Here is a 17,353-nt window from a genome sequence, read left to right on the forward strand (position 1 = left end):
CACCAAACAACTCTTTTCTTATTAGAAAATTAAGTCGATTTTAAGTCCTAATAAAATAAATCTGTGGACAAGCTTACAACCAACTTTTCTCGAATGATCATCTGTATAATGTTACAACTACGATGGGAAGATGAACAAGAGTTTGGTGACATTTTTTCTTCATGTGTTGTTAATTACGAAGAAATTAAACTTGGTGCAATTTTTTACCACTTAGTACTGCAGTCCGGGAAGAAAAACATCTTCTGTTGCTCGCATCTCTCCTATGTGACGTTGTCTAGGTCGAGAGACAAAGTTATAATTTCTTCCTTGTTGTTGATATGTATGTCGTTAAAAGGAAATTTATACAGCAGATTATAAAAATGAAACTTTCCATAGACGTAGGAAGTGTAATACCTAAGTAGTATATTTAACAATATTTGAAAGCATAGTGTTAGCGAGCCCCACAATTGTTGTGCTTGTAACAAGCCGCATTAGTCGCTGGGAGGTTCTGTATTAGAAAAAGTCTTGGCCTGCAATTATTCTTTAGAAACATCCATCAAATATATTAATCAACTTCTCTAGCTCCAAGAATAGACAAAGACAAATACAAAAAGACAAAAATCTTATACTTAAATAACTACTACTATATACTTCTTTCTATCACTCATGGAATCAATGAGAAATTTATGTTTATAATTGTCCACTCAATTTCCTCCGAATCAACTTAATGAAAAGAGAAACAAATCTCCACTAAAATATTGAAAAAACTTCTTAATTTTTGTGAGTAAATATATATTGTTTTTACTGATTGAATCAAAATATATATAAGAATAGTTATTGAATATTTATCAGTAGAAAAATAATAATTTTTTAGTTACTCCTCTGTACTAGTAAGGAGTCCTAACTGTCAAACAAAAGCTTCATAAAAACACTTTTCTACTCTATTTACTGCAACAAAAATAATTTTTACTAGCAATAAATATTGACATTAATAGACAGTTTTAAAATTTTTACCGGCATTAGTTAAGTGTTATTAGAACCAATGTCTCTAAAGACTTTAGGGACATATACAAAGAGTGTTAATTACCGTTAAAAATATATATTTAACGACAATTGAAAATTAATTACTGTTAATGATTATTTTTGATATAGTGATTTTCACTCTTGAAATGTTTGGATATTAGTATGAGCTTTGGAGATTAGTACTCTCTCCGTCCCAATTTATGTTTTTCATTTTAAGTCGGTTAAATAAGAATGTTCTACTATTTTACTTATTAAAATTAATTTACTTTTGAACTTTTTATTTTAGCATTGATAAAATGAGGATTACCTCTATGACTTATTCTACATTACAAGTTTTAAATGTTTTTCTTTCATTTTATGCCTAGTCAAACGCTTAACGTAATTGAGATGAAAGGAGTAATTAAAGAAACACCCTACATATAATGTTAAAGACTAATATATACATTACACTGCTTGATTTTGAAAGACTACATTGATTCATATGATCACCAAATATTTAAGAAAAATTTGAAGTCCTCGTGACTGAATATTTGAGCCTGTTCTGTACAGTGACTAACGCACAAGCTGGAAAGTTTTCATTTTGAGCTGCTTCCTTCTGAGTTTCTTCAGAGAGCTTCTCATAGTTCAGCACACAACATATCTTTATCTTTTCTTCTTCACATAAAGCATTAATATGTACCTGTTATATATAAAATCAAGAGCTTAACTTCTATGTAATCATATTTGTAAAAAATATTTACACAAACATATTCATTTAAAAGCACTTTTTATGTTACCTTGAGGTACATATCTATGGCAATATAAATGTTGTCATATGATTCTCTTGCAATATCCGGCATAGCCATGGCCAATGCCAAGAACTTTGAAGGTTTAAGACGAGGATCAGGGGCCACTTCTATGGTATACAGATCAATTAACTCAGCAACTTTCTTCACTTGATACATTAATATTTTTTCGCGGTTAGTGGAGAGGAATATGTCCACCAACCTAAGAATTAGACTGATATTGTAAGCAATTTTTTCACCAGCTGGAGAAGGAACAAGCAAATCATCCAATTTAGCTCGATCTAGCTGGGAGCCAATTAAATGTTCTAATTTCTCTATTGAACATTTGCTCATTTTTAAGGTAAAAGACGCCTGAAGAATGTCGAATAGACCTCTAATAGAGACGAAGTTGCTATCAAGAGAATAAAGGAGTTTGATAACTGTCTCAATGATTCTGCATTTCTGAACTGATGAAGCATTTAGACATTTCATTCTTTTGTAATAAAACAGGAATGAAGATATCACATGATGATCCAATTTCTTAGAAATCATTGTGTCGATAATCATCTTGAACATATTAAGTTTCAAGAATCCAAGATCTGCAAACCACCAGGTTGCTTGACAAGTGTAAATTCCCCTGCTTTCTGTACTAATGTCACCTGAAAACTGCATGGACGAATTGTCGGTAGAAGATGCACATGGACTAGAAATGTAATGAAGTTCAAGCCTTCCTACCACACAATCCATGAACTGTTGTAGTAAAGAGGAATATGGCATGAAAAAGATCAATTCTTGGCATTTTTTCAAGCCAATAATCAGCTCAGACCATGTCATGTAATGAATCTTTTCGAAAAAAGAAATAGTTTGCTCAACCAAACTTGGTCTCCCCTGCTGCATTTGTTGATTCATTTCAAGGTAATTGGCAGCACAATGCAGTTGAAACATGTTAAAAGGAGTTATCTTTATGGTACCACCATTATAGCAAAACTTAACAATGAGTTCAAAACACTCAGCACCTCCTGGAAATTTGTCGAAAATTAATTTCAACCTTGTTGTTTTCCCTGTCAACTTACTGAATAGTTTTCTTAATCTCCCAGAGTAAGATGCAAGAATAGTCTGCAGAATATATAAATGAGATGGTAAGTTAAGATTTTTCTCGAAGGGAAATGGAAACAATTGAGAATAGTAAAATGTATGTTACCTTGTCCACCAAGAATATTTCTTGTCCATTGACATCAACCTCAAGAAGACAGTAATTTTGCATAATGAAAAGATGGTTCCAATAGCTAAATTCTAAAAGACAGGGAAATGAATGTTAAAAGAAAGCATCAATTACTGTGGGATGTCTAAACTTGTAGAATGATATTCAAAGTAACAAACAAAATGCTGAGAGATGGAAAAGATAAAAGAAGTTCCAACACTCATTCCAGTTTTAAAAATAGTTTATTTGAGCAGGTTTCTCGACATTTGTGAACTTTGCTACTATGTCAATGGCTGGTCAGCATAAAAAATTATAGGAATTAGAAGCATCCAAAAATGATTATTACTATTTGGGAAGTTAGAAAATATTTTTTTTTCTTTAATTACGACTTCTCAAAGAAATTGAAAATAACACTGAAAACTATTGGTTGATAACACTTTTTATGAAATAGTTAAAATGTCACAATTTAAAATCAGATGTTAAAATTCACAAGAGAAGAGTTTTGTTTTTAGATGTGTTAACTCTACGAAAACTTAGTAGGAGCTTCCAAAAGTGCGGCTGTTAGATGGGTACACGAAAGTAATAAAGTTGGTTTGACTGTAAATTTCATGTTTGTCTATTGAAGCGAGTTAAATGATCACTTGCCAACGAACCTTCGAAATATCAAAGTCTTTTCTACTTCCAATATTGTCATTATTTTTCAAACGAGGATGTAAGTTAAAATTCTCAAAAATTGTTGCCATTCAGATCTTCCACAATTTACAGTGGTTGTTGATGATTTTTTCTACTTTTTGCCGTCAATTTTGGTTAGTGGGATAATTAAGCTGATAATTAATTTCCTTCACTGCAAACTAGATCCCACTATAACGAACACAACTTGTTTCACTTTCAGGGGAATACTGAAATTTCCAAATATTAGTGTTTCGTACAGATCGATAGCTAGTGTGAAACTTCTAATTTGGAAAAAGGAGTTCGATTAGTTAGGTTCTTTTTACAGAAACATAATAATTTAGTGAAGTTCATGTCTTCTCTTATATCTCTAGTACTATATATCTTTAAATAGTTTCTTCCTTTTCGTGTTTATCGAGAGTTTATTGAAAACTGTATGGATGAATGGGATTTCTCAACTCTTAATTAAATGTCAAATGAAGAAATCTTTTATAGAGAAATAAGTCTAATAATCCAAATTAATCGATCCAATAAAGATTGAATATTTAGGATTATGCCCAAAAAGTTTAACAACTGCAATTGTGTGGCTATTCAAAAGGACATCCAAGAAAATGGAAAAAGAAAAAAGAGTCAAAAAAGGAAGACGGATGACAAAGGCAAATATTGAGGGGGGAATAGCATGTACACTTTTTTTAAAGCAGGCAAAATTACAACAAAAGGTAGAAACTTTTTATCAATATTAGATTTTACAAGATCTGAATCTCGTTGCAATTTGCAATTACAATCTCATTTTTAAGTATTAAATGTTAAAGCTGGCATGTCCATTATGCCCAATTAGATACTAATTTAATAATAACTCTATAAAACATTGATTAAACAAAAAATTTATTCACTAACTCTGACATCAGAGAAGATAAAAGATTCCATCATTTTCCTTAACCTTTGAGCTCAATTAGAAAACTCAAAAAGGAGTAGATGAGCTAAATAAGTATATACATTGTTTATAAAATCCAAATTCATGTGGTCAATCAAATAGTCAGTCAAGAGAGAAAATAGGTAATTATCTAAGTCATGATTAACATAGTTATTTAATTATTATGATATTAATTAATAGATATAGATATCCTCACAAGCAAATATCATTTATATATTAAGGAAAAAAAAGAAAAGTAATAGCTTCACGCATTTGACATGCATTTAGATTTTGATAATCTTTATCCATTAAATGCAATCCACCATATCTTTATTTTATACACCAATTATTCATCACCCATCTATTACTAAATAACTAAAAAGGTGTCATTTCACTATCATCACCTAAAGCTTGTGCAGCCTCCCTAAAATGACTAAATTGACCTTAATAGTTTTCTACTAATAAATTGTTATAAGCATGGACTAGAATTTGAGTTGTAAGAAGTATGAAGTTCTTAGCTGATTTTCTTTCTTGTTATAGTGGCTGTGTTAGTGATACAAATAATAATAGTCCCAAAATTGAGTCATGTTCTCTTGTTCAAGTAACATACCTAGAGGAAAATACTGCTTGCAGGGCTCAAAAATTGACTCGTAGAAATTCATCATCAAAGGGATTGTGGCAGCCATCTCTATACACCATTTCTGAAAATGATACCATCAAAGCACAAGAAGGGATCAAAGCCAGCACCAAGAAGATGAAAAGTTATAGACCACCAAAAACAAATTCTCAAGCTTGTTATTACAATGATCTCAGGTACGCATTTATTTTATGCTAACATGATAATCAAGCGAAATCAGTAGTAGCAGAGATAAACTTTTTTTGAAAAAAATAATAAAAGATCAAGACCTATGTAACTTTTTGACCTCTAGCTCCGTCCCTTCTTGTAATCAGAGGCAAGGTATAAACTAGAGGTTTTAACCAAACTAAGTCATTATATAAAGCCATTCACCAAAATAATATGTTTTTCTAAAATTTTACAAAATTAGTATAAACGTATTTCACAGTAACGTTTTAGGATATATTTTATTTTTTAAAAGTTAATGGCGTCAGATTGATATACGTTACTCACAGTAACGTTTTACTCCTAAAACGTTAACGTTTTAGGAGTAAAACGTTACTGAAAATAACATTTTAGGAGTAAAACGTTACTTACAGTAACGTATATCAACCTAATGCTGTTAGTTTCTTTTAAAAAAAATATACCCTAAAACGTTACCGTGAAATACAATTATACTAGTTTTGTAAAAATTTTAGAAAAATGTACTACTTTGGTAAATTATTTTATATAATGGCTTAGTTTGGTTAAAAATTCGTATAAACTACGTGAAAAAGTAATTGCAATGTACCATGATTATTATTCAAGATCATTGATTAATATTTGACATGTAATTTTGCCTTGTTGTAGGGTACAAGCTCAGTTTCAGACAAGTATTATGGCACTGTCGGCAGTAACCTTTGTGTTTTGATCTCCTTTTCTAGTTACTCTTTTCATCTGAGATGTTCGTGTGGAACCACATTAGTGTCATGATAAATACATCTATGGATGAAATATGTTTAATTCTCCCTTCAGTTTATAGTAGAATCAATCAGCAGAGAAAGTCCTTACTAGTGTACTGTATTTACCTGGTTAAAACCAGAGAAGCTATTACGTAAATAATGCAAGATCAGCCACTAATCGAAAACCAAAAAATGTTCCCTAATGCACTGAAAAGAACAAGTACATACTGTCTGTACACTGAGAATTTGTAAGCAAAAGAACCTAAAAGACAAAGTAATACAGTAGCTAATTTCATATTCTTTAAACCAAATTCAGCCAAGGGGCATCGCAAGATTGTAATACTGCAAGACAAATAAAACGATTCTGTTTCTAAGCTCAGTGCATAGAACGATTCTGTTTCTAAACTAAACTAGACCATCAATCAGATAACAGACGGCATTCACCGTGAAATGTCGAACACCTCCAAAAGTATACAATCATTTGTTTATGCCCATCAGGCTTCAAATCAGAAATTCTTTCTGAGAAATAAATCATCTATAAAGGGAACAAACATCATCCCCGATGATTATTATCAAACTAAAAAGATGTAAAAGAAAAGGAAGAAAAAACGACTGAGTTTCTCAAGGTTGAAGGTGTTAGGTCTAAAAGGTGAAGAATCAGATTCTAGATTTTCAGCAGCAAGATCATTAAATTTTGTTGCTAGCCTATAGCACGGGTAACAATTACTACCCACATCTTGGTATTCATGCTGCAAGCAACACTCTGTTGCAGTGATAATACATTTTTCATTCGCTAATCTTTGGGAGCTTAGTACCCATTAATCTGAGGCCTCTGCTGAGGGCCTGTCAATCGAGAAAAAGGGATTTGACCTCGATTAGGAAGGCTTTTCTGACCAGAAAAACGATCAGTTGCAGTTGCTGGATCAGAGACCGATTTTGAAAAGGCTGCAGCCAGCTCAACTGCAGAGGCTGCTTTTCCATACCTCATACCAGGAGCATCAGCAGAAGAAGGTCTTGGTGATTCAACAGGTTTGCGCCACGTTTCTGGTGACGGCGGCCTTTCCTGTACATGTTGCTGCGGCTGATGGTGGTGGTGGTGGTGGTGGTGCCTTTCAGTCTCCTTGTTGTTCCTCCAGTTCTCATTTCTCCAATTCCTCCTCTGCCCATCTCCTTTCTCGACATCTATCCTGTGATCTCGCCTATCTGCGGTCTTCGCCATCCTATGGTCAATCGGAATACTCTCTGTTTTCTCATTATGTCTGGTCGCATGCATAACTGCCTCTGCTTTGCCAGCATGTTGTTTTCCCCTTCAGACAATTATCAATCAGTTTGTCAAACAAGGGAATTTCTGAGTCATAGAAAGACATTGCATAATCAACTCATTTAGTACCTAGGATGAGGTTGCTGAAGGTCATGATTATGCATAACATCATCAATCCCACGATTCTGCAGTACCTGGTGGCAACCACCCATTATTGAACAGTAGAGTTAACAAAAAAGAGACATCTAACATTTGGGAACGAGAAATTGAAAAGGGCAAGTACAATCTTAATTTTATTAAAGGTGATTCATCAAGCAAGTACAAAAACATTGAGGTGCAAAATGAACAAATTATGTTTCCTTTCAACAACAGAAAAAAAAAACAATAATCTTTAGCAAATATTACTTTCTTCTGCATACATAAGATCAATAACTTACCATTTCACGTGGACGAGCACCCCCAAATAATGGTTTCCTGTGCCAACAAATCATAAGCACAAAACAATGTCAGCTTTAGCTAGAATAGAGATCCTCAGTCACATCATAAAGCAAGGGCAGTACATACTGCCGAGGGAGGGAAAGAAGAGCAGAAGAAAAAGTACAGGCGAAGTGACAGAGACAGGTACTTTTTAAAGATAGGTAATCATCAAGCAAGACTAACTGCTGATTCAGAGTCATGGTAAAACAGTCTACCATACTACTTCAATATATAATGAGAAAAGAAAGACACATGCATGCTGCTGATCGATGCATGAGCGCTCTTGGATAGTTCATTCCTTTACCAAGTGAATCAATTTTATAAATGGCAACTTGATCACAGAATGATCCAACAATCAAGAATTATTCAGGATGAATAATGCTTGCAATAATTTTTGAGAATTGGTAACAGTAATGCTTGCAATTATTCTTCACTAAGGATGTATTCTAGCAAAAGAAATAAAGGAAATGACTTGCATTTTACTTGATCAAACATGAGTAATCCATTCTACATCATCAGGCTGACTTGGTTTGTATATGAATAAAACCTGCTTTGAAAAGTTGGAGATTACAAAGAAGATAGAACAGATGACCAAACATTAGCTGTGAGATCTCACAGAGAGCTTCTAATTTGCTAAGGAATGATGCCGCGAATATCATCATCATTTTTATATTAGACGTGAGTTATTGCTTAGATCCGTGAATCAATTACCAGTCCCCTACTCTTCCCAACATGAAAAAGAAAAAGAAAACAAAACAACAGCCAGTTTGCTATCTAAAAAAGAAACTGATACCAAGTTATGAAAAAACGAGCTTCCCATAGCACCATAATAAGAACTTTAATAATCAAAAGGAAAAAATTCATTGTGACTCAGCTCTCATCATTTCCCCATACCTAGTCCACCAACTCCTACTATTCTTCCTCTAGATCACCACAATTAACTTCCCAAGGCATTAGAACAGTCCATCATAATTCATTTATACCCTTATTAAGACAAACCTTCTAGTGCACTTAACGAGTAAGAAATGCACCAGGAACAAAAGGCTGAAGTCACAGAGGGTTTGCACAGGCAAATCACTAGGTAATACAACTACAACCATGCCTCAATACTCAAGCTACTTTGAATCGCTATCGGAATTCTTACTGACCATACCGCTCCATTCAGAATCATATAAATCCAATAATTTAAAGACTTGGGTTCTCATACACTAGAAATTCTTTATATTTTCTACTAGCATACAAATTTCTAACAAAACAAATAATCCAAGAGAACTAAACCTTAATCACAACAAATAGGTATCACCTATATGGGTCTTTTAGCTCTTCCTATCAGAACTTGCACACATTGCCAGCACTAAGCCCAAATAAAGAAGGGTTGCAACAGGCGTAAAACTAATCAATTTCTGATAAACCCTCACAATAAAGAATCTTTTGGTAAGTTGGTTTTGCAGCAAGGAGAAAATGCTTATATCTGTTACGACTTCATTCCTCAAATAGAACTATATTCTAACAATACTAACCATTGCAACCAAAAGGTCCTGATATGCACATTTGATGTTTTCATAATATTTCCAAATTAACAAAGACAGACTCAGGCCATGGAATTGTTGCAATTAACAGATGCAAGGGGGAGGCAGAAATATAAGGTATACCTTTTATTTTCTGTGTTTCCCTCCGATTGTTCAAGAAGCTGTGACCGAGGCTTCAAGTTCAATTTTGGGCGTTCAGTTACTTGATTGCTTCTTTCATGTTCAAGAAACCCAGTCTTGGTGGGATCTATGGTGGGATATGCATCGGCCAACTTCTCAACACGAACAGGATTACTTGGATGCTGGTTGACCTACAGTAATAGAACCAAATGAGATTCTAGCACATAGATAAACCCTCCACAGAAAGCAATATCACAAACCTGCTTATAATCTATGGACTGCTCCAGACTCTCCAATGGTTTGGATCTTGGTAGCAACTTTAATTTGGGCCGTTCAGATGGTTCAGAAGATGCTGGTGACTGCATCTCATATCCACCAGAGCTAACAACATTATAGGGCCGTTGTAACCCAGTAACATTAGAAGAAGTTCTTCTCTCATTTGCCTCCATGAATAAAGGGGACCTGGCCCTCTCCCGCGCTGGTAACTCCTTGTAAAACCCGTGAACCCCATCTGTAAGAACAAGATTTCTTTCAGCATGAACCGCTAGCACCTGATCACTGTATTCGGGTCCTCCCACGACATCTGGCATGTTGTAGACACTATCGTTGACTGTAGTACTTCCATGGTAATATAATTCTTTCTCAGTGTCTTGATGTTTAACAACCTCAACATCCATTTGAGAATGAACCTGCTGCTTTGAATGCCACCTGCCAGATGTGACCTTCTCAAGGGCACTGGCATGGGCCAACTTCGACTCAGCGTCAGGAGCCGACCATGGAGCTGAAACTGATTCCTTTGCACTTGCCACCTCCTTCCTTAGGCCCCATGCATTTGGGTATGACCCAGCAACAACTTGAGCACTACTTGAAGACACATTCCGAGAACTCACGCTCCTGCCGCTACCACCAGCAGAACCTTTAGTACTCGCTCCCACACTAGTCGATTCATTGAACCAACTTGCTGGGCCTCTAGGATTTTGAGACGGAGGAGCTGATACTTGCCCACTACCTACCATCCCAGTAACAGAGTATTCTGCCTTAGGCTCCACACGACTTGGCAATGCACGGATACTCTCATCACTAACAGTTCGACGAGGTCCAGATGATCCATCCAATGGCTTCCTCTCATCCTCATCAAAATTACGGCCTATTGGTGCATTATGACTTAAGAAAGGAGTCTTCTCGTCAAAGTTTCTGGTTGCACCAGCTGATCCCGGACGTAAACGATGCTCTGGTCTTCCCATGGGGTTTCCCCATGATGCTTGGCGATCAAAACCACCACGATCCGATGGTCTTATCATTCTACCAACCAGAGGGAAAACATTCAAATATCAGCATTAGGAATTTTCTACCCAAAAGAGTGAATAATACAAATAAATACACAATTTTCAGTAACTGCATTCATGTTTTCTTTTTCATATGGACACAATAGTATTGGAATAAAACAAGTCCAAAATCCAAATAGAGTGCGAATGTAATAGCAGATCCATATAGCAGCCCAACTAGCTAGAAATCCAGACATCATTGATTGAACGTCCTACAATAGCATCCACCTTCTATGATTTCATTATGTTTACAATGTTCCAAAAGGTGAGCAAGTCATTAAGTTTATATGTATCCCGGAAACAACCTTCTGGACGTTTCCTAGAAGAAGAAAGGTATGCATGTCATTTATTATTGCAACTTGTGCAACCACTTAAAAATAATCCAGTAATAGGTAATTCAAGATTTTATGCCCCAATTAAACTTTCCAAAACTCCAAGATCCCCAAATCAATTAGGATCTCTATACCCAGATCTGCAAAGTCAGTTTGAATTAATCGCAAATCATGAACAGTAAAAAAAAATCATATATACTGAAACGCCAGATCACATATACCGACAGATTATCTTTTCGTGAAAAAGTTCAGAAATTCACAAACCCCAGCAAACTTCTAACCTCGATTTATGAAAACCAAACAGCTAAAAACAACAACAATTCAGTTAAAGAGGAAATAGATTATTCCAGCATAGAGCAGCAATATTTCTCCATTCAATCATGAGAAAGGCCACAACTTCCGTTAAGCAAACATGAAGAAATAGGTCAGTTAAGTTTCAATTGATGAAAAAAACAAATCCCCAACTACTCAATTCGCACAAAATTAAATCTCAATAAAAATGAAACAAGATTGGTGTAAAAGGGGAAACTCACACGCCAGGGGCAGAAGGTAATGGAAGATCTGAAGGAATAGAACCACCATGGAAGTCTTTAAGAGTCATGGTTGCTTTCTTCTTCGCCATTCCTTCTCACCCTTTACCGCGCTATATACGTATATCTATTTACTGTATGTATGTATATATATGAATCAGAAATCTCTTCTTTCTCTGTCAAGAAAGATTAGTTTTTATCTCTCTTGGTGAGTCTGAGACAGAGAGAGAGAGAGAAGGGAAGGAGGATTCGGGTTTTGCTTGTAAAGAGGGTCACGGGACCAAATCTAGCCTAACCACTGCTCCAAAGTGTTGTTTAATCTTTTTTCTTTGGTGTTTCGGTTCATTGCATCCAACACTTGTCCCTTTTGATAATGCCCCTATAAAAGGAAAATATGCAAATTGTATCCCAAGTTTACATTACAATTTTTTTTTGATGTTGTTGGTCGGGAGTAGTATTTTTTATTTTTTATACAAGGGTTTGAATATGATATTATAGAATTTAAATTTATCTCTATGTTGGTTCTTTCCTATATTACTACTTAAACATCTTTCAACAATTTAAATTTATTAAACTAAAGGTTAATTTAATGGAGTATTTCATTTTTTGTGTCCCATTAAGCATTCACATTCAATGAGATTAAAACAAATGTTGTCAATTTCAAGCTCTTAAATTAAAAGAATCCGACATATGAATTCAAAGTGTAATTACAACACAATTTTAAAATTTGGCGCGAGCTTCGCGGTAGATATGATAATAACACATTGATATAATTTGCGACGATAAAAAATCATGAAGGGTAAGTTTTATTAGTCTAGTTGTATTTCTAAGTCTCAAGACTTAAAATTTCGCTCACTATTTTTTTGTATGAAAACATATACAATCGATATTAGATATGTATATTACACTTAAAAAATAGATATAAAAATGTATAAACTCAATATAGAATAATTTGTATATAACCTATAAAAATTTCTTACAAAATTCATATTAGTTTCTCAAACTTAAATAAATGAAAACGGTTAGACAATTGAAACAAAAACTTGCTAGTTGCTACTAAGCGACAATAACAGAAAGGTGTCGAGTGGCTATTATGTTTTTATCCAAATATTTTAATATATATTTTTGTAAATTATTGGTATATTTTATAAATAAGATTTTTTTTTTTAAAAAAAAAGTAATAGTTTAAAGGACGACTTTCACATATAACAAACATAAAATTCATATTTGTTAGCCATAGCAAAGTTTGTATAATTGCACTTCATAGCAAACATATAAATGTATAATTCGCTATACATATACAATTGAAGCGAATTGTATAAAAAGAAGTGTAATATTATAAGTGTATAGGACGAAAATATATGCATTTGCATGTATGTGTATATATAATTTTCTTTCGCTTTATACAAACAGAAACACAATTTATACATTTCGTTTCTGTTTGTATAAGCGAGAGAGTCGAGCGAGATCAGGGAGAGTGGCGAGCGAGATCTGGGAGAGGGGAACAAAATATATGTATTTATACAATTTTCTCTCGCTTTATACGAATAGAAACAGATTTTATACACTTGTGTTTGTATAAAAGTGAAAGTAAGCGAGCGAGAGATGGAGCGAGAGAGGAGAGTGGCGAGCGAGAGTTTGAGGGAGAGAGGTGACTGACAAAAAGTTTGCTACGGGACACAATTAAATCAAAGGATGGTTATAGCAATTAATTTAATTTATTAATTTGTCATTATATATAATTTTCCCTAGTTTAAATAGGAACCTCAAAAATTACTGGGCCAAGGCCCATTACAATAAAATTGGGTCTGTAAAGGCGTCCAAAATGGAGTCCGGAGAATCCAGGATTTCTGCCAAGAGGTCGAAACTATTTCATTCTAATTATCAAAACAAATTATATTTAATTTTGTAATATAATCATACCAAAAGCTTCATCCAATTTCCACTTTAGATAGTGACTATAAACTTCAAATTTGTAAGAATTTATGATTTAATCTTTCATGTATAAGCTAAACTCTATACATTAAATTATTTACATAAATAGACAGATAAATAAATATATGACATATGGAAATCATTTATTAAAATTAAATAAACAATTATTCTATAAGAAATATTATATCTAAAGTACACATGGCTAATAGTATTGTCTATGAAATATTATATGTGAACACGTAATTAATACTCCTATATTACCACACAGAACTTCCTATTTTTCTTATTCGTACATATATAGCATATTATAGAAGCCTATAGACAATTATTATTTGTAGATTATATAATAGGCTGTACCAAGTTTATAAGGACTTGGTCTTGAGTTTCACCATCTTGGACCCCAAATCCATCTCCAGAGTGGTACATGACATGTGCCATTCGCGCTTCATTTATTACATGCTTGATAATTTTTCGATGCGATGTAGAAAGGCTATTAAAATGATAATTTATTTTTTCCCACGAATTCAAAATTATGCTTTCAATATGCTCTCGAGCTACATCCTCTGAAACATTTTCTTGGTGCATGTAACATACAATTGATGAAGCCACATCACCTCTCTCCAGTTCCGCCTACAATACGATACACCTAATATTATTACAAAAAGAGAATATAATTTTTTTTAAAAAAAGAGGTTAAAGTTTTAAGATCTTACCGTTGAGGTACCTTGATCATTGCAAAGTCTAATTATAAGGGAAGTGTAGTAAATAATTTCTTGGCAATTTTTGCATGAATGAAAGTTTTCATTTGTGAGACCAAGAATGACATGTAATGAAAGTAAAGGACCGGAAGATGAAGTCCACCCATTGTGAAGGTAATCTTCAAGTGTTGGTATATGACCTTTGTGGTACCATGTTGCTTCCACTAGTAAAGCTTTACAGAAGTTGACCCACTGATGAATTATTGAAACAATTATTATTAGGTTAAATATTCATGAAAAAAAAGATCATATAAAACACATGAAGAATAGGTACACGTTATTTTTATTAGACAAAAGAAAACAAAAAAGTGAATACAGAAGAAAAATTTATACTTTACAATTGTTGAGGTGAAAATTATTGGCTATTTTGGGAACTGGTCTGATGTACTTTTCAGGTCATAACCTGAACAGCCGATAAATAAAGTAACAAAATTAACGCTATTGGATAACTCGAACCTCCTTACCTTGTATATTTTGGAACCAGGTTCGTTTTTAGGTTAGGCTACGTAATTAATTGGATGATGCTTTTTTTTAGTAATATCACTAATCTCATCTAAACAACGTTGATATTTGCTGTTGCAATTAGTAAGCACTTGTTAATGTGTAGTCATAGCACTTCTCTTATACTAAGACTATGTATTTAAAGTACTAACCACTTGTTTGAGATGAGGTAGTACTGAAGGGCCACCTTTTTGTCGTTGAATTTCAACAGATATGTCTTCCATTGTATCATGCAATGCTCCGAAACATATCTGTATACTCTTTGGTAAACTTTGTACTTCTTCTGGATCCCACCTTATTAATTAAAAGGTATGACTATTTTAATTGTAATTGTATTTATATGAATAAATTTAATAACTTTTGAGGGGACGTACTTCTCTATGGCAACGGTGAATTGTTGCACATCGGCTATAGTACCATAAATATCATAAACATCATCTATTATTAGTATCAATTGAATCACTTTAGTTAACCATTTTCTCATGCTTCCATGTTCAACCTCTGACGCAATTCCTACAGCGAAAAAGAAGCTTTCTACTATTCTCTCCCTTGTAAACTCTAAATTTTCAATTATTGAAACATTCCTCCACCATCTGTTTAATTCACAAAAAATATTCGATGAAATAACTGAGGTGATCAATTGAACCGTCAAGAAAAGAGAAAAATGATTTAATAATATATAGGAGTACCTTATTACATCTTTGAGATCTTTTTGGTGTGTGGCTTGAATGATATTAAAGTTAAGTTTAGCTAATTTGAGCAACATTGGATTTGTGTCGTTGCAATTTTGAGCAGTAATGATGTGTTCTCTAACATCGTACCATCTCACTCTCCATGCCAAGGGATTACTAGTAAATCTGTCAACATCTAATGATAAATTTTTGAGGTTTTTGGTATAAAACAATCTTATGTCGTTTAGTGAGTTTTCACCACCAATGCTCAGATGTGACCCTTCAAAAAGCTCCAATAATGTTTTCATATCTAAAGGTAATTTCCCTTTCCCATCGAACAAATCCTTTAACATATCTGCCGTACAACAAAAAGATTATATATAAGAAGATAAAAAGTGAACATTTATTAGTAAGAGTTAATATCATGGTCAATCGATCGATATTTTACATGATATATAATACCTTGTGAGGCATGGTAGCCATGTTCCCTAAGAAGCCTAAAGCACAATGCAGTAGCATAGAGATCCTTTGAGTTGGAACTAGTTTTCATGTACAAAATTGTATTTTCCAAAGTTTCCTTTGTATCAACCTCAAAGTAAGCACTTAGACCAAGTTTGTCAATTCCATCTATAAGCTGTAGCTGAGCCACTGGACTAGTAGTGTTTGAAAACATGCAACCAACTTCCTCTTTTAGCTTTTCTGCTTCAATTTTGTACTTTGCTTCCTGCACGAACAAATTATAATTACGGACTATATAAAGAATCAAAAAAAATTCTCTACTTTCATTTATTGATTAAATTTGTGTTTTTGTGTTACTACTGGACTAATTTTAACCATGCGGTTGGAAAACTTAATACTCTCTGTCCTTAATTACTTGTACTTGTTCATTTTGACAAATCAAGAAAGAATAAAGTGGACTAGTAATTAGGGGCAAAGGAGTAAAACAATCCCAAATCATATTCAAGTCACTTCAAGTTTTTGCAAGGAAGGAAATTTGTCCATGGAAAATGTTTTGGTGAAAAATTAGTTATTATTTAATTTATTTATTTTCTTGTGTTTGATGCATAGAAAGAAAATTTAAATATTTCCTTAAAAGTATTTATGTATAATCTAGACAAATACTATGAGAGCAAGAACTGGGGAGGATCAAAGGGGTGTGTAGGAGAGAGTACCATGTTGAAGAGCGTGAATACTGGAGAAACTTTTTTTTTCGATCTATTCTCACCAGCAAAGTTATTTTTCTCATTTTAGAAAAAGAAACAACATTTTCAAAATAATTTTAACCATAGATACATGAAAAATATTTTTCGATGCGGTTCTCTTCACCGACAAACACATCCTATGAGATAAAAGTAGGCAACAAATGACTAAGATTATGAATACTCACAGAATATTGATTTGTAAGAGAAAGTAGATGATCATATTTCCAAATATTTGGTTTATAGGTAGAAATCCTTTCAGGCTGACTGTTTTTTTCTATAGTATGATGAAGTTTCTGTGTCTGCATGGTTGAAGCAATAGACACCATGTTTATGCAAGCCATGGTTTTAGATAATAGCTCACTGGAGGATGTGGAAGATATATATAAGCACAACTATGGTGATCTCCGAGGTTTTTTTTTTTTTTTTTTTAAAAATCATATTCAATTAATATATATTATTATTTCTATGTTATACTTTGTTTAAAAAATTACTTCCACACAAAATTTAAGAAAATACAAAATATTTTTCAATCTTTTAATTTTAAATTAAAGTCATGTCAAATGTTTAAAAATATCTTTTTATTTTGTAGTTTTAATTAAATATGTC

General features: G+C 33.4%; 4 protein-coding genes across 5 annotated transcripts; 1 reads left to right on the forward strand and 3 right to left on the reverse strand.

Moving 5' to 3' along the window:
- Window positions 1–1,402: 1,402 nt before the first annotated feature.
- LOC107010655 (BTB/POZ domain-containing protein At3g22104-like) lies at window positions 1,403–3,820 on the reverse strand. Its single transcript, XM_015209946.2, has 3 exons — window positions 2,968–3,820; window positions 1,779–2,882; window positions 1,403–1,681 (listed from the first exon to the last, which is right to left on the reverse strand). The coding sequence occupies exons 1-3, from the start codon at window positions 3,028–3,030 to the stop codon at window positions 1,499–1,501; spliced, it is 1,350 nt and encodes a 449-aa protein (XP_015065432.1). The 5' UTR covers window positions 3,031–3,820; the 3' UTR covers window positions 1,403–1,498.
- A 1,165-nt stretch (window positions 3,821–4,985) lies between these two features.
- Window positions 4,986–6,299, forward strand: LOC107011221. Its single transcript, XM_015210634.2, has 2 exons — window positions 4,986–5,362; window positions 6,015–6,299. Exons 1-2 carry the CDS (start codon window positions 5,055–5,057, stop codon window positions 6,073–6,075), a joined length of 369 nt encoding a protein of 122 aa, XP_015066120.1. The 5' UTR covers window positions 4,986–5,054; the 3' UTR covers window positions 6,076–6,299.
- Window positions 6,300–6,503: 204 nt separating this feature from the next.
- Window positions 6,504–12,027, reverse strand: LOC107011220. 2 transcript variants are annotated; one of them, XM_015210633.2, is made up of 6 exons: window positions 11,684–12,027; window positions 9,754–10,795; window positions 9,497–9,684; window positions 7,805–7,841; window positions 7,497–7,552; window positions 6,504–7,413 (listed from the first exon to the last, which is right to left on the reverse strand). In XM_015210633.2, exons 1-6 carry the CDS (start codon window positions 11,770–11,772, stop codon window positions 6,915–6,917), a joined length of 1,911 nt encoding a protein of 636 aa, XP_015066119.1. In that variant the 5' UTR covers window positions 11,773–12,027; the 3' UTR covers window positions 6,504–6,914. The 2 variants fall into 2 exon arrangements, with proteins under 2 accessions (XP_015066119.1, XP_015066118.1); XM_015210632.2 differs by having other exon boundaries at window positions 7,497–7,561; window positions 11,684–12,026.
- A 1,828-nt stretch (window positions 12,028–13,855) lies between these two features.
- On the reverse strand, window positions 13,856–17,105 carry LOC107010686 (alpha-farnesene synthase-like). Its single transcript, XM_015209978.2, has 7 exons — window positions 16,933–17,105; window positions 16,008–16,269; window positions 15,564–15,900; window positions 15,249–15,467; window positions 15,027–15,168; window positions 14,329–14,565; window positions 13,856–14,245 (listed from the first exon to the last, which is right to left on the reverse strand). The coding sequence occupies exons 1-7, from the start codon at window positions 17,086–17,088 to the stop codon at window positions 13,955–13,957; spliced, it is 1,644 nt and encodes a 547-aa protein (XP_015065464.2). The 5' UTR covers window positions 17,089–17,105; the 3' UTR covers window positions 13,856–13,954.
- Window positions 17,106–17,353: the final 248 nt, after the last annotated feature.

The sequence above is a fragment of the Solanum pennellii genome, chromosome 2 (assembly GCF_001406875.1).
Source record: "Solanum pennellii chromosome 2, SPENNV200".
NCBI classification, from domain to species: domain Eukaryota; kingdom Viridiplantae; phylum Streptophyta; class Magnoliopsida; order Solanales; family Solanaceae; genus Solanum; species Solanum pennellii.

Excerpts from the sequence above, each read along its gene's own strand:
- LOC107011221 (XM_015210634.2), top strand. The coding sequence starts at position 5,055 with ATGAAGTTCTTAGCTGATTTTCTTTCTTGTTATAGTGGCTGTGTTAGT. Across the intron at positions 5,363-6,014 it reads TGTTATTACAATGATCTCAG|GGTACAAGCTCAGTTTCAGA; the intron begins GTACGCATTTAT and ends GCCTTGTTGTAG.
- LOC107010686 (XM_015209978.2), bottom strand. The coding sequence starts at position 17,088 with ATGGCTTGCATAAACATGGTGTCTATTGCTTCAACCATGCAGACACAG. Across the intron at positions 15,901-16,007 it reads TGGCTACCATGCCTCACAAG|ATATGTTAAAGGATTTGTTC; the intron begins GTATTATATATC and ends GTTGTACGGCAG. Across the intron at positions 15,468-15,563 it reads GATCTCAAAGATGTAATAAG|ATGGTGGAGGAATGTTTCAA; the intron begins GTACTCCTATAT and ends TGAATTAAACAG.
- LOC107011220 (XM_015210632.2), bottom strand. The coding sequence starts at position 11,772 with ATGGCGAAGAAGAAAGCAACCATGACTCTTAAAGACTTCCATGGTGGT. Across the intron at positions 9,685-9,753 it reads AGTCCATAGATTATAAGCAG|GTCAACCAGCATCCAAGTAA; the intron begins GTTTGTGATATT and ends CTATTACTGTAG. Across the intron at positions 7,842-9,496 it reads GGAAACACAGAAAATAAAAG|GAAACCATTATTTGGGGGTG; the intron begins GTATACCTTATA and ends TTGTTGGCACAG.
- LOC107010655 (XM_015209946.2), bottom strand. The coding sequence starts at position 3,030 with ATGCAAAATTACTGTCTTCTTGAGGTTGATGTCAATGGACAAGAAATA. Across the intron at positions 2,883-2,967 it reads AAATATTCTTGGTGGACAAG|ACTATTCTTGCATCTTACTC; the intron begins GTAACATACATT and ends TATATTCTGCAG. Across the intron at positions 1,682-1,778 it reads CCATAGATATGTACCTCAAG|GTACATATTAATGCTTTATG; the intron begins GTAACATAAAAA and ends TATATATAACAG.